The 14008-nt window shown below is 58.3% G+C and overlaps 2 protein-coding genes across 8 annotated transcripts in view; one reads left to right on the forward strand and one right to left on the reverse strand.

Moving 5' to 3' along the window:
- ACBD6 (acyl-CoA binding domain containing 6) overlaps window positions 1-4433 on the forward strand; it is a 90869-nt gene extending 86436 nt beyond the window's left edge. For 5 of the 7 annotated variants that reach the window (XM_063344242.1, XM_063344254.1, XM_063344247.1 and 2 more), the window contains one exon: window positions 3793-4433. In XM_063344242.1, the coding sequence (XP_063200312.1) occupies window positions 3793-3847 (55 nt within the window). In that variant the 3' untranslated portion in view covers window positions 3848-4433. The remainder of the gene's footprint in view (window positions 1-3792) is intronic. The other 2 variants (XR_010072284.1, XR_010072285.1) reach the window with 1 other exon arrangement.
- A 4471-nt stretch (window positions 4434-8904) lies between these two features.
- LHX4 (LIM homeobox 4) overlaps window positions 8905-14008 on the reverse strand; it is a 15503-nt gene continuing 10399 nt past the window's right edge. Inside the window, exons 3-6 of the mRNA XM_063344318.1 lie at window positions 10858-11060; window positions 10496-10650; window positions 9393-9564; window positions 8905-9302 (exon numbers count right to left, since the gene is read on the reverse strand). Coding sequence (XP_063200388.1) covers window positions 8905-9302; window positions 9393-9564; window positions 10496-10650; window positions 10858-11060 — 928 coding nt within the window. The remainder of the gene's footprint in view (window positions 9303-9392; window positions 9565-10495; window positions 10651-10857; window positions 11061-14008) is intronic.

Below are 14008 nucleotides of genomic sequence, written 5' to 3' on the forward strand. Positions count from 1 at the left end.
GGTTGGGGGATGCCAAGGCAGAGAGGAGGGTCTGTCCTGGCTTTAAGAGGTTTCGCAGGGGAGGGGAAGGGGACAAGCAAGGTGGACTTCACCTCCACGTGTCCTGGCGACAAACCTGTCTGATGGTAGCTGAGAGAGAGCAGCAGCTCCTCTACTTACCAAAACCAGCAGAGCGAAGTTACGGTTTGTGTCCCTCCTACAATTACATGCTAATTAGATATGAGATTTTGTATCAATCCTTTTAATTGAAAGATTGTTCCGTCTCCAAATGAGAGAAGTAGAGACTAAAGTGACACACGCAGAGCTGATGCGTGGGGAATAGGAAAAAAGTATCGATTTAGTCTAGATCATAATTTTTTTCCAAAATTAAGACGTACCAGTTCTTATTTTATGCCTGCCACTGTGTAATTAAGAGCATACTTGTTATGCTGAAGTGTTTGTGTCTTTTTCTCTCGTTCTGATCTCTCCACAAGGACGTTAGCGGGAAGGCAAAATTGCTTTGCAGACGATCAGTCCAAGGCACAGCATTTGGACCTGGATCTAAACTACCAGATTCCAGGGCCCCTGAACTGAGACTGTAATTACGATCGCGTATGATTTCTCCCCATGCCCTCTTTCCCGTGGGATGCTTTATTTTTCAAGTTCTTACCCTTCTGACCGAAGTAGCGAATCTGCTGCCGTCCGCAGAACAACAGCACTCAATGCCAGGTTGCCTTTTTTTCTGCCCAGCTCATTCCGCATTTCGGGCTTTCTCTCTCCCGGGGAGATGCTTTTCCCCCACTCCCCATTCTGTCACCGACATCTACCTACCCCGGGGGTGCGTGGCGGGTTATAGTAGGTTGTGCAAAAGCAGAGGGTAAGTTATCCGAGAGCACCTGCTTCAAGCAAGTTCAATACGTGAGAGGAGAGGGTGGCTGCATCGCCTCAATGTAAATTCTTTGCAAGTGGATCCCTGTGGCTGGCGCAGGTTGTTTGACACAAGCAAACAAACATAACTGATTTAATTAACGTTATTTCACACGTGGTTTCTCTGATCCACCCTGACAGCTCAGATGGTTCCATCGTGACGCTTTTGCAGGCTTTTTCCATGAATTTTTTTGAGTCTTAAGATTTTTTCGCTTCCCCTCCCTGTCCGTTATCTTTGGGGAGGCCTCTCTGCGTCACTGGCACACGGGTCCGGTGTCCCCGCGGGTGCCCCGCTCTCCCTGGCCGACCATCGCTGCACCCAGGCTGTCCTCATTCCCTTACTTAGCTGATCTGGTCATATAATCACCCCCATCTTGAAAACAGCTTGTTAAATGAGAGAACGGGTTTGATTCGAGTGGCTATTGGCCTGAAACTGGAACTCACTGAAAATCTCCTCGGTAAGCACTTCATCACCGAGCCGTTAATTGCAGCGGGGAGGCATGAGAGCTTCTATGAAAACTGTCTCTGGCGGTGCTGAGCAGAGCAGTGCGTTTATAAGGCCTCCCCTTTTGTTAGAGGCTGTTCAGGGAAGGGTTAAATCCCACGAGCAAGGCCAGCAAGGCAGCCACTGCTTTTAGGGTGTCTCCATCCCTTTTTATGAGCCGGCGTGGGCCTGACAGCTGTCCTTGTGGTGACAGCTCTCCTGATTGCAGCCGGTGTCAAACTGCATCCTGCTGCGGGTTATAAATCCTGCCTCCTTCCGATCGGCGCCGACCCCGCTTTAATCGGAGGTTAAGTGGAGGCCAGCTGGCAGCATGGTCCGAAGGCACCGGCTCATCGGTGGGACCCAAGGCGGGACCGGCTCTCCTCCGGGTTGGAGGCGGCGGTCGGTGCCGGGTTGATGGGTATGAGCACGGTCTCCCCGCTCAACAGCCCGTTAGTCTTCAGCTCCTCTCCATCCATCCATCCACCCACCCGCCGGGAATACTAAAATCATTGCCGCTGCCTCTCCCAGAGGAAATCAAGGCTTCTCCGAGCACTTGTGGCCACGTGGCCGTGGAGTGGGCAGGCTCTGTATCCTCATGGGCGCTCCGGCTTCCCTGCAAAGCACCATCTGTTCGGCTCTTTCTCTGCTGTGGCAGGGCAGTGGGAGGGGACGCTGGCGGGAAAATAAATAATAAAAAAAAAAAAAAAAGAAAGAAATTCATCATCTGAACCCTGAGGATTAATGGAGTCGGAAGGCGAACTGCGCTGAATGGAAATCCATCTTCACCCGTGCCAGTGTCAGGGCTGCCGCTCCGGCCCTTGACAAATCGAGGCTCCCAGGGTGCGATAAATCCAGCAGCCGTGCTCGTCCCCGGGGGGGGGGACATCCCAGGGCCCGCTCAGGGACACGGGCTGTGCCTGCCAGCGGCACCGGACGAGGAAGCCACCTTTCCCCAGGCGGGCACCAGCTCCCCGTCCCCAGGAGCTGCCACCACAGCATCCTTGGCACCCCTGGAAGTCAGCTTTCTGCAAGGGTGCTGTGCCGTCGCCCCGGGATGTGCCCCCGGCCCTTCAGCTCAGCCTCACCCACACCTCCACCTGCTTCCTCACCAACCCCATACTCCTTTTTTCATTCCCTTTTTTTTTATCTTTTTCAGTATAAGCTCCGGTCACACATCAAATTTAGTTTAATGAAACATTGCTGCTTGTCCCTTTGGGTCAGTAGAAAACTGCAGAGTTAATGCAAAAAGACGCTCTAATTACTATGTTTAACGGCAAAAAAAAAAAAGAGTTAGTCGGTTGTGTTGTAAAAGCGCCTGAAATATAATTAAAACCAATTGCTGCCAGCGTGATAGGAAGCTGCCGGCTTCGTGGTACCGTAAGGCAGGTGAGGGCTGAGGCAGTTTTCAGCTTCGCTGGGATCTGCTCTGCGTGGGCTTAAGGGAGAATCCAGGCACCGGGACTTCTGCTGCCATCAGCCAAGCCCAGCTCTTCAGTATTGAGAGTTTTCCCGCTTTTCCTGGTTCTTACTTTTTTAACATCCTTAGGCAAGGTCGGAGAGGGAGCTGCAAGCTGCCAGGCTGTCCTCGGGACAGGGAAGAACTCGGGTCAAAACTTGATTCTATCTCGGCAGAGGAAATCAGGGTTCAAAAAATAGTTGCTAGTGGACGTACGGGTTAGAAATACCCATACCGGCTGTCCGTGGGCACTGGCCTGTGCCCTTGGAGCTGGTGCTCAGGAAAAGTCCAGCCGGCAGCTAAGAACCATCCAAATTTTCTGCAAGGAGAAACGATGGATGAAAGCAGGGAGCGAGGCAGTGCTGACACTGTCCGGCCTGGGACGTGCCGCCTGCGGAGCCCTGGGAGGTTCAGGGGGCAGGTGAGGGGCAAGGGTTTATAAATGTGTTATAAATTATAAATCCGTTATAAATTCTGGGTACAAAAGCAGGCAGGGAAGGCTTTCCCAGGCGGCACTTTGGGGCTCTCTGTGGTGCTGCAGTAGCGCTTCCCAGGGTCTTCTCCCATCCTGGAGGTGAAGGAGCATTAGCCGAACTGCGCCCGGGCACCCTGTGCGTCCTCCCGCCTGATGCCCTGCAAACCGGCCGGGCTCTGGGGCCGTGGCTGCACCAGTAACACCCTCTCAGGGCTTCTGGCTTTTCATCGCTCTCGCTCTGTCTTTTCTCTTTCCTTTGCACTGTGAAATCCGAAGGCAAGCAATACATTGAGTACTGAACACTGCCCTGAAAAATGATGTGCTCCGCCGGGCCAGGTGCTGAGATGGCGTTTCTTGCCTCTGGCACACGCATGGGAAGTCACCAGCGACAGCACCGTTCCAGAAACGCCCATCACCCCCGCCTCGGGTCAGGATCCCCAGACTAACCCTTTCCCTTTCTCCCTCCAGCTGCCGCCTGCGAGTTTTTGGATATTGTGGAACTGTTGCTGAAGTCGGGAGCTGACCCCGCGCTCCGGGACCAGGAGGGCTGCCTGCCGGAGGAGGTGACAGACTGTAAAGCCATCACTTCGGCTCTGCGGCAGCACACCGCCAGCGAGACCTAACCCCGCGGCGACCAGCGGCACGGGAGGACAGAGACGCCCCGCAATAACGCCCCTTCTCTTCCCCCGTTGCCCTCCGAAACGCCATGGGGGTTATAAGGGGAGCTTTTAGAGCACCGGGGCTGGGTGAGCGCTCCAGCAGGAGGGCTGGCCGGCCCAGCGCATATCCGGGGCAGGATGGGATCAGGGTTTTGCATGCTCTGACATTAATCAGTATTTTGGGGGAGGGGGGGAATGGGGAGGGAGCGAGGGAGGGGAGCGGGGGCCTGGAGAAGGCCCCAGCTATCGTTTTAATGTATTAAACACAAATACTGCGTTGGATGTCTCACCAGGGCAGCCTGTGCTGACCGGGCGGCTCCTCCGTGGGGAGGGGAGGGCGGCTGGGCCAGGTGAAATGCTCGGCTTTTCTCTTCGGGGTGAGTTTTAGTTTCTTATTTTTTTTCCTCTGGGTCCAAACGAAATATTATAAATAAAAGCACAGCGTTGGGATGGAGCCTCTGCGCGTTTGTCTTGCAGGGAGCGACTTTATTCCTTGGAAGCAATGAGGGTGGGAGGCAGCTCCGCGCTGGCATAGCCCTTGGAAAGTTCTGCCCCTGGGGAGAGGGGGCTACAAAAGACAGCGGGGTTGTACAGCTGTCTGTCCATCCCTCTGATTCTCACCTAACGTATGGAAGACAAGTGCTTTATGGCTACAACCAACCTCTCCAAGCCGACAGGACTTTTACCACGTCTCACAACCGCTTTGCTGAATTAAGCAGCGTTAAAACCCCTTCGCCGTCAGCAGCTCCAGGTCCTCCTGTCACGTGCGGGTCCCCGGGGTGGCTCATTCAGGGCTGGGCTGTAAGAGCCGGGTGTGGAGATAAACTTGCACTCAGCCTGTCACCCTGTGGGCCTGCCTCGGCCGCTTCTCAGCTGGCCAAATACCCAGAAAAATGGGAAATCCGTGTCAACACCTCAGGTGCCGGAGTGAGGTGGGATGGATGCGGGGCTTCCTGCATCCTCATGGGGTTCCCCCCTGGGTCGGCCGTGGTCCAGGGGACCTGCTGGGGATGGGTTTGTGCTGCGGGCTAACTCCGGGCTGGGAGGGGGCCAGCTGTGGGTGGGTGTACACGGCAAGAGGAGACCCTGCAGGGCATTGTCATGCCACCTGCTTTTCCCCGGACAAAGAGGTTTACAGCCTGGGGGGGAGCATAGGAAATCTCCATCACTCTTGATGGGAAGCTACTTGCCATCCACGGGAAGCAGCGCATCCAGCCATAGGAAAAGAAATGGAAGCATTCCCTCTGCTAAGGACTGGCTGGGCTGGAGGCACGCGTGGGTTTTGGCCCCTGCCGGCACCTGCCGGCTCCTGCCAGCTTTTGCTAATGCTGACGAAGTTTGCTGCGCTGGCCTGAACGCTGCCAGCAGCCAAAACACGGCCACGGCATGGCTCATGCATGCGAGGCATGGGCAGGCTCGGTGGCGGGGACAAAAAAGGCTTGGGCAAGTTAATGGGCCATGTGAGCCCTTGTATTGGCCACGTCAACTTATTTTCCATCAACTTAATATTGGAGGGGGTTTGATGGGCTGGGGAGCTGCAGCGATGGGTTTTTTGAAGGGGCGGGGGGAAAAGGCCTCTTCAGGGTTTTTTCGGAAATTTCGGGTGCTTATTTCGGATGTTTATTTGATGGAAGCGTTACAGCAGCCCCCTGACCCTCGAGCGAGGACCTGCCGTGGCTTCTGCTCACCTCCCACCCTGCCAAGGGTGGCGGTGCCCGGTCTACATCGCAGCCAGAGCGCGTGCGGTCGAAAAGCCATCGGTGACGACAGCAACGCCGTCGTCGGTGACGGCATCCGGGTGCCGATGAGGCGAAGACGCCGACCCCTTTGGGATGCGGGCATGGGGTTGGCATCAAGGTGAGGGACGAGCGAGGCCACCTTTGTGCGGCGCCACCACGCACACAGCCACCGCCTGGCTCAATGGGCAATAAAATAAATAAATAAAAAAAACCCCACAAAACACCTCTCTTTCTTTTAAAAACAGGGCTGAAAAGCAGTAGCCGCGATGCCAGTGCTTTCAGCGAACACATTTGGGGGTTGGTGGCGGGTGGGGGGGAGGGGTGCGGGGGGTGGGAGGGCCGAGCACTCAGCCCTGGAGATGTTTATAGCACTTTAGGTCTGTTTGTGGGGTTGGAGCCTTTCCAAAAAATAGCAAACAACTAGGAGGGGTTGGGGGGGGTGGGGGGGGTAAGAAGAGAAAGACATATATTATTGTTTATAATCTGCTTTATTCAGCCAACCCTTTCCCCAGCGGCCCCGCGGATTGCTGTTTAAATCCCTCGCTGCCTTTAACTACCGCTACGGAAAGTGGTTAATGTGCAGCCGGCCTAAGCTTGGCATCTACTCCGGGAAATCACTTTAATTGAGAAGCATTAAATGTTAAAATGATTAAAACAGAGAAAGCCAACACACCTGTGCCCACTGAGTGCTGCCGTGGTGTGGGTGGGCAACGGCGGTGGGTGCCCGTGGTCCTCCCCCGGTGCCGGCCGGCACCGGGGGAGGACCACGGGCACCCACCGCCGTTGCTGCGTGGTGGCAGGAAAGCTGCAAACATTCTGGGATGCCCAAACATTTTGGGATACCCGCCCACCTCTCCGTGCCTGCAAAAAAGCCGGGGCACGGCCACGGGTGTCGCTTGTCCCATCCAGGGATGGCGGTTCCTCCATCCGGACAAGACCCGGGGGGATTCCCCCCCCCAGCTCCAAAAAGCCGAAGGCGCCCGAGACGGGCGATGCCGATGGTGGCCGCTGCCCTCCCCGACGAGGAAGAAGAAAAGAAAAAAAAAAAAATCCCCAAGACAGCAGCTTGCTAAAGAGCATCCCGAGTTTATTTGACATCGCTTTCCCTCCAGGCGAGGGGGGGCGGGGGGGGGGGGTGACCATACACATCTCATGCCAACGCACAGGGTACAAAAGCAACGCCCCGGGCCCGAATTCAGGGGGATTGTTGGGGGAGGGGGGGTGTGTGTCCTTTCTCCCCAAAGACATGGCAATAAATTAAGGTTTTATTCTTTGAAATTTTTTTATTATTATTTTTTGTTGGGTTTTTTTCGTTTTGTTTTTTTTTTGTTTTTTTTTATTCCCCTTCCCCCCCACCCCAGGAAACAAGACTCTCACTTTCTGGAACTGTACAAAATTTACACAGCGAGGGGAGGGGGCTTTTGGCCTTCTCGAAGTTGGGGGGGGTGGGGTGGAGAGCAGCAGACGTAGCTCCCCTCCCACCCCCCACTGTCCCCCTCCCCAACCAGCCACCCCCAGTGCCCGACGAGGCCGGGGGCTTGGCACAAAGCAGCACCCAAGGCAGGGAGGGGGGAGGCACATGGGTGCCACCGGAGCAATTCCTGCAGCACCAGCACACCCAGCCGGGGTTGGGTTCGGGGCGGCGGGGGGGGGACGGGGGGACAGGGACATACCAGTGATGTGCTTTCTTGTGTGGCTTTTTTTTTTTTTTTTAATACACTTCTCTCTCCTTTGCTTTTGGAGCTCCCTCCCCCAGCCCCGCAACACCCCCACCTGCCTCAACGCAGCCTCTGGCAGCAGCCAGCTAATGGGATCCAGCCCCCCCTCCCCGCCCCCCCGCCGTGAAGGGCAGCTTGGGATCATCAGCATCACCCCGGAGCTGGGGGCGACAGCGGGGACCCAAGGGCCGAGGCAGCCCCATGGGGCCGGGGCAGAGCCAGGCACCCCGATGCAGCGAGCGTGGACGTGGATTTTATCCATTGGGATGAACGTCTCCATCCTGATGGGGGGGTGTGTGGGGGGTGTGTGTGTGTGCGGGCTGTGCTGGGTGAGATGGGCAAGTGGGCGTCAGGAGCCCAGGGATGTGGGTTTTGAGAAAGGGGCTGGTCCTGCTCAGCCAGGAGTGACCCCACGGGGCTCACGGGCTGTGTCGGAACCACCCGGGTCCTCCCTGGCTGCCTGCACCCCCCAGCTCGGTCCCCTTGGCCCCGTGGCACCGTGGAGGTGGGTGGCCGATGCCAGGGGTCTCACCCCACCTTCTCCTCCAGTCCCTAGCGCGCGGAGGCCTCTGCAGCTGACAAAATGTCCTTTTTCCCCTTGGTTTTGGGGAGGTTTTCGCAACACCCTGGGAGCAAACATTCCCCACCTTTCCCGCCCACCCTCCCCCAGCACTGCTCTCCGTGTGCCAGCCCCCAGCATCCCCCGCCACAGCCCAGCTCGGCCAGGGGGCATCTCGGGCTAGAGGCGGGTTTTTCTGTTTGTTTTTTTTTCTTTTCTAATTCTTCCCTGTCGCTTGACCAAGGTAAAACCCACAGCGATGCACCATAAGCACTCCTGCGTGCCCGGGGGACAAGCGACGTCCCCCAAAGCCACCACATAACAGCTCCGCTCCCACGGCACCCGGAGTGGGCAGCATCGCCCCCCGGGCAGCGGGCAGCGGCCCTGCCTGGACATGTCCCCGGCCTCGCTAAAATAAACCCTTCTACAATATAGACTTCTCTTTCCGCTGAGGCTCCAGGCAAGCGCCAAGTCGCGTTTCAACTCCGTATTGAAAAATAACTCTTGAAAATAGCAGCGGTGCTCGGCCGGGGCGGTGTGGGGCTGGCGGGGGCGCTGGGACGGACTCTGCCATCCCTGATTGTCCTTCCCTCCCGCCGGCTCGAGCCGTCGCACATCCCGCCGTGCCCCAGCCCTCGCTGGAGTCCTCGCCGTGCATCCCATGTGCCGACACCTCTCTTGTGCTTACACCCAAAGGCATCCATGCCCCCCCCCCCGCCCCCGCCCTGGGCACAGCCCCCCCCAGCCGTCGCCGATGCTACCCCCTCCCTGCCTCCAGCCCTCCTCCGGGGACGATTCCCATGGGAAATCCTGGAAAGGTCCACCGCCGGCGGGTGCCCTCAGTGCTGCGCTTGCCGGCTGGGGGGGGAACCGAGGAGGGGGCTGGGGCAGGGGGCGAGCGGCGCTTAGAAAGGAGGGTGATCCATGTCATCCAGCCAGGAGCCCGGGCTGGTGGGAAAGTCTGGGTACCCGACGCTGCTCCCCGTGGAGATGTCGGAGGTGGGGCCCCCCCCAGCCATGGCCCGCAGCGTCTGACTCACCCCCTGCGCCCCGTGGGCCACCAGCCCCAGGCTGCCGTCCATGGCGTAGTCCAGCCCGTTGAGCAAGGGCGGGTGGGAGGGCAGGGAGGAGATGGAGGACGGCGACTGGGGGAGGCCGTAGGGACTGCCGTCCCGCAAGTCCTGGTACGACTGTCCCGTCCCCTCCATGGAGAAGCTGCCATTCAGCAACTGTCCGCCCGCCACGTCCCCCACGGTGCCGTAAACCCTGTTGGTGTGGCCGAGCTCGGAGAGGATCTGGTCTTCTGCCGAGGAGAAGAGGGAGAGCAGAGCGAGGGGGTCAGTGCCGGGGGGAGCCCCACAGCCCCTCCACCCCACGCCAGCACCCCACTCACCACGGAAGCTGAGCTCGCTGTCGCTGACGCCGCAGTCCTCGGCCGAGCTCTCCTTCTCCAGCTTCCCGCCCCCGCGGCTCCGCTTGACGCTCTTGTAAAACTGTCCCCAGCGGTGCCGACCCGCGTCCTTCTTCAGCCGCTTCTCCTTGGCCCGGCGGTTCTGGAACCACACCTGGGGAGAAACAGGGATATCGATGGCACCATGGCACCCTGGCACCCCTGCATGCTGGCACCTCTGCCACCCAACATACCAGCACCCCTGCATCCCGGCACGCCAGCACCCGGGCATCCCTACATCCCAGCATGCCAGCATCCCTGCACCTCTGCCACCCAGCACCCCTGGGACCCAGCACCCACACACCCATGCAACCCAGCACCCCTGCACTCCAGCGTGCCAGCACCCTGGCACCCTTGCATCCCAACACCCCAGGGACCCTGCAACCCAACTCCTACACACCCGTGCAACTCAGCACCCCTGCAACCCTACATGCCAGCATCCCAGCTCCCACACAGGATGCCAGCCAGCACTCCGGCAACCCAGCATCCAGGCACCCCTGCATCCCGGCATGCCAGCACCTGGCCATCCCCACATCCCAGCATGCCAGCTTCCCTGCACCTCTGTCACCCAGCACCCATGTAAACCCGCAAGCCAGCACCCCGGCAACCCAGCATGCCAACACCTATGCACCCCGGCTCCCACACGCTCATGCAACCCAGTACCCCTGCAGCCCTGCATCCAGGCACCCCTGCATCCCGGCATGCCAGCACCATGGCACCCCTACAATCCCAGCACGCCAGCGTCCCTACACCTCTGACACCCCACACACCAGCACCCCTGCAGCCCAGCACCCCTGCATCCCGGCATGCCAGCACCTTGGCACACCAGCACCCTGGCACCCCTGCATGCCGGCACCCCTGCTACCCAGCTCCCACACACCCACGCACCCCAGCATCCCCACAATCCGGCTCCTGGGCACCCATGCCACCCCAGTACCCCTGGCACCCCTGCATCCCCTGCACCCTGGCACCCCTGCAGCCCCGTGGGACCCCAGTGTCCCCCTTCCCTAGGGGCAGGGTGGAGAGGGGCATCCCCATGGTCTCACCTGCACCACCCTCATGTCAAGCCCCGTCTCGGAGGAGAGCTGCTCCCGAACGTGCCGGGCGGGCTTGGGGGAATTTTTGTAGGCGTTCTTCAGTGTCTCCAGCTGCTTGGCCGTGATGGTCGTCCGGGGCCGCTTAGCACCCGCCTCGGAGTCGTCTGCAAGCCAAGGAGTCCGTACCAGCCCCAACTACAGCAGCGTGAGCATCCCCGAACTGCCAGCCCACGGCGCTGGGGAAAAGCTCCCTAAAACCAGCCGCCTCAGAGCCCGCAGCAACCCCTTCCCACAGGGACAACGCCGGTGACATGACCCGTGGCCACCCCTCAGTGTGATGTCCCACCTCGTCGCCCTTTCAGGGTGCCTACCGTTCTGCTTGGCGGTCTCGTAGTCCTCCTTGCAGACCAGGCGCCCGTCCTCCATCAGGTAGAACTCGTCGCCAGTGGCCAGCTGCCGGCTGCAGATGATGCAGGCGAAGCAGTGGAGGTGGTAGACGAAGTCCTGGGCTTTGCGGACCACCTGGGTAGGGGGGATGCCCTGCTGGCACGCCGTGCATTTGGTCCCGAAACGCCTGCAAGGAGAAGAGGGCAACCCTGAGCTCCCCACCGAGGTGGGCTTCGCCGGAGGCTGGGTGGGGACCAGGAGACGGGGCAGAGTTTAAACCAGCAATCAACCTAATTATGCATGACACTTCACACGGCAGGGGTTTATCTTCTTCAGTGTGAGAGACCGGCCTAATGGAGATGAGGAAGGTTTGATTTTAATGGTTCTTTTAACTAATGCTTATAGGCTGCCTGATTTTTCCCCTGCAAGGACAGTACATATTTCATCCACATTAATACCAAATAAATTAATTACGCCGCCCCGCTAGCATGATGAATCCCAGATTAATGCAGAATGATGGGGCTCTTACACCGTAATGACAGCCCGCCGGGTGCGCCGGGTGGGCCAGCGTGGGGTAGGCGTGGGCCCAAGCAAGCTCGCCAGCACGGCGGCAAGGAGCGCGCAAGAAGAGGACAAGCAGGGAAGGAACATGCAACAATAGTGCAAGGGGTGCGCAAGGAGCATGCAAGAAGAGGACAAGCATGGAAGGAGCATGCAAGAAGCGTTGTGGAAGCACGCGAGGACCATGTAAGAACGGTGCAAGAAGTGCAGAAGGTGCGTGCAAGGAGCATGTGAGAAGTGTGCGAGGAGCATGCCAGGACCACGTAAGAATTGTGCAAGAAGTGTGGAGTGAGGATGCAAGGAGTGTGGGAGCAGCATGCAAGGAGCATGCAAGAATAGTGCAAGGAGTGTGCAAGGAGCATGCAAGAAGTGTTGCAGAAGCATACGAGGGCCATGTAAGAAAGGTGCAAGAAGTGCAGAAGGTGCATGCCAGGACCATGTAAGAATTGTGCAAGAAGTGTGGAGTGAGCGTGCAAGGAGCATGCAAGAAGTGTGGAAGCAGCATGCAAGGAGAGTGCAAAGAGCATGCAAGAAGAGGACAAGAAGCATGGAAGGAGCATGCAAGAAGCGTTGCAGAAGCATGTGAGGACCATGTAAGAACGGTGCAAGAAGTGCAGAAGGTGCGTGCAAGGAGTATGCATGGGCCACATAAGAATTGTGCAAGGAAGGGTGCACGCAGTAAGTGCGCAAGAAGCATGGAAGCAGCGTGCAAGGAACTTGCAAGAATGGTGCAACAAGCGTGGAAGGAGCCTGCAAGCTATGCAGAGCCCACATGTAAGAATGGTGCAAGGAGCGCGCACGGAGCGCATGTCTCGCCCCGCAGTCCCCGCAGCTCGCAGGCGCTCTGCTGCAGCCATCCTGGGGGACCCATCGCTCCGGCTGCACCCGTGAGCCGGCTGCCCACGTGTGGGTGCAGCCCAGGCCGTGGTGGGGTGCCGTTGCCCTGCACAGACTTGACGCCCGGATAACACCCAATAACACCCGACGTCAACTGAATTAGCGGCGCGAGGGCGACACGTGCCACGAGGTGGTGGCAACGCAGGAGGAAGTCAAAAATAAGCGGCCATTCCGCTGGCGTTTTCAGCAACAGATGGGGTGGGCTTTGGGATTGACATGGGGCAGATCCCCGCCTCCCACCGGCTCCGCTGGGTCTCCCCTGCTCCCCCCAGCACACCGTCAGTGGGGTGCTGGGACCCCGTGGAGCCTCCCAGCATCGCAGCAGCAGCCCGTGCAGCAAAGCTATTGGAATAAATCAGTCCCCTACGCCTTAAAAAACAGAGCCATCTGCTTCGAAGGAGGCAGCCCAGGAAAATCCAAGCCTTTCAGAACCCAGCCCCATGGCTGCAGGGGCAGGCGGTGGCATTTGGGGGTGTGCTCAGGGGGTACAGACACTCCGGGCACCTCTCGCTGCCCCGCCGAGGGCTGAACATCCCCTGGTCATGCAAAATCACCCCGTGAGCCTGCGGCTGCCCCGTGCCCTCGTGCCATCCGGAAAGCAGGGGCACGGCCACCAAAGCTGGGTCCCTGAGACTGTCCCCGAGTCCCGCAGGTGTCACCCAGGGATGGGCAGCGGGCACTGGCGTGAGTGGAGCCGGTGCAATTTCCGCAGCTGCCCAAAGGGGTGTTGGGAAGCAGAAGCTGAGGAGGGAAAACCTATTTTGTCTCATTTTCTGGGCTTGTATCCTAAAGGGACAGTCCCCGGACATCTGCTGGGGAGACCTCAGCTGTCCTGGAGCCAGCCGGAGGGATAGGATTGGAGATGGAGGGAGGAAGGGAGGGAGGAAACGGAGGGGTGGAGGGAGGGATGGGATAGAAGATGGAGGGAGGGATGGAGGGATGAAAGAAGGGAGGGGTGGGAGATGGAGGGAGGGATGGAGGGAATGGAGGGATGGAGGGAGTGATGGGATAGGAGATGGAGGACGGGAGGGACGGAGGGAGGGAGGGAGGGAGGGATGAAGGGAATGGAGGGAGGAAGGGATAGGACAGACAGACAGACAGACAATGCTTCTCCATGCCCAAGGCTGAGCCAGTGCATGCTCTGCAGCCCCATCCTCCCCCTGTCCATCCACACCATCCCTCACATAACACTACTAAAGCCGTTTTTTAAAAAAAAAATCCACAGCATCCCAGGGTGTTTCTGCATCACCTGGAGACTGTCGGACCCAGGACAGAGCTACCCCTGGCTGGGGACCAAGAGCTGCGATTTGAGGGAGGGAAAAAAGAGATAAAAATTGAAAAAATCTGCTCTTTTTTGGAAGTGGCTCCTGCATTGCAGACCTGCCTGTGAAGTTGGCCTCAAATCCTCACGTCCTCCGCAGGTTACCTACCCCGAAATCAATGAGCGGTTGAAATTAAAGGTGAGGCGAGCGCCCGAAGCGAGTGCCGAGACGCTATTGATTGGCACCAAATAATCCAGGCAGGACCTCATCTAAGAAAGTCGCCGATCTTTCAACTCTAATTAACATTGATTACCCGCACCTTTTGGGCCACTATTTAAATGACTCGGAGATTAATAGGCTGGAAAATATCAGAAGTGAAGTGTTATTAGCCAGGCTGTACTGGCCGCTTTGACCG

This window comes from Chroicocephalus ridibundus, chromosome 8, assembly GCF_963924245.1.
Source record: "Chroicocephalus ridibundus chromosome 8, bChrRid1.1, whole genome shotgun sequence".
In the NCBI taxonomy this organism is placed as follows: Eukaryota; Metazoa; Chordata; class Aves; order Charadriiformes; family Laridae; genus Chroicocephalus; species Chroicocephalus ridibundus.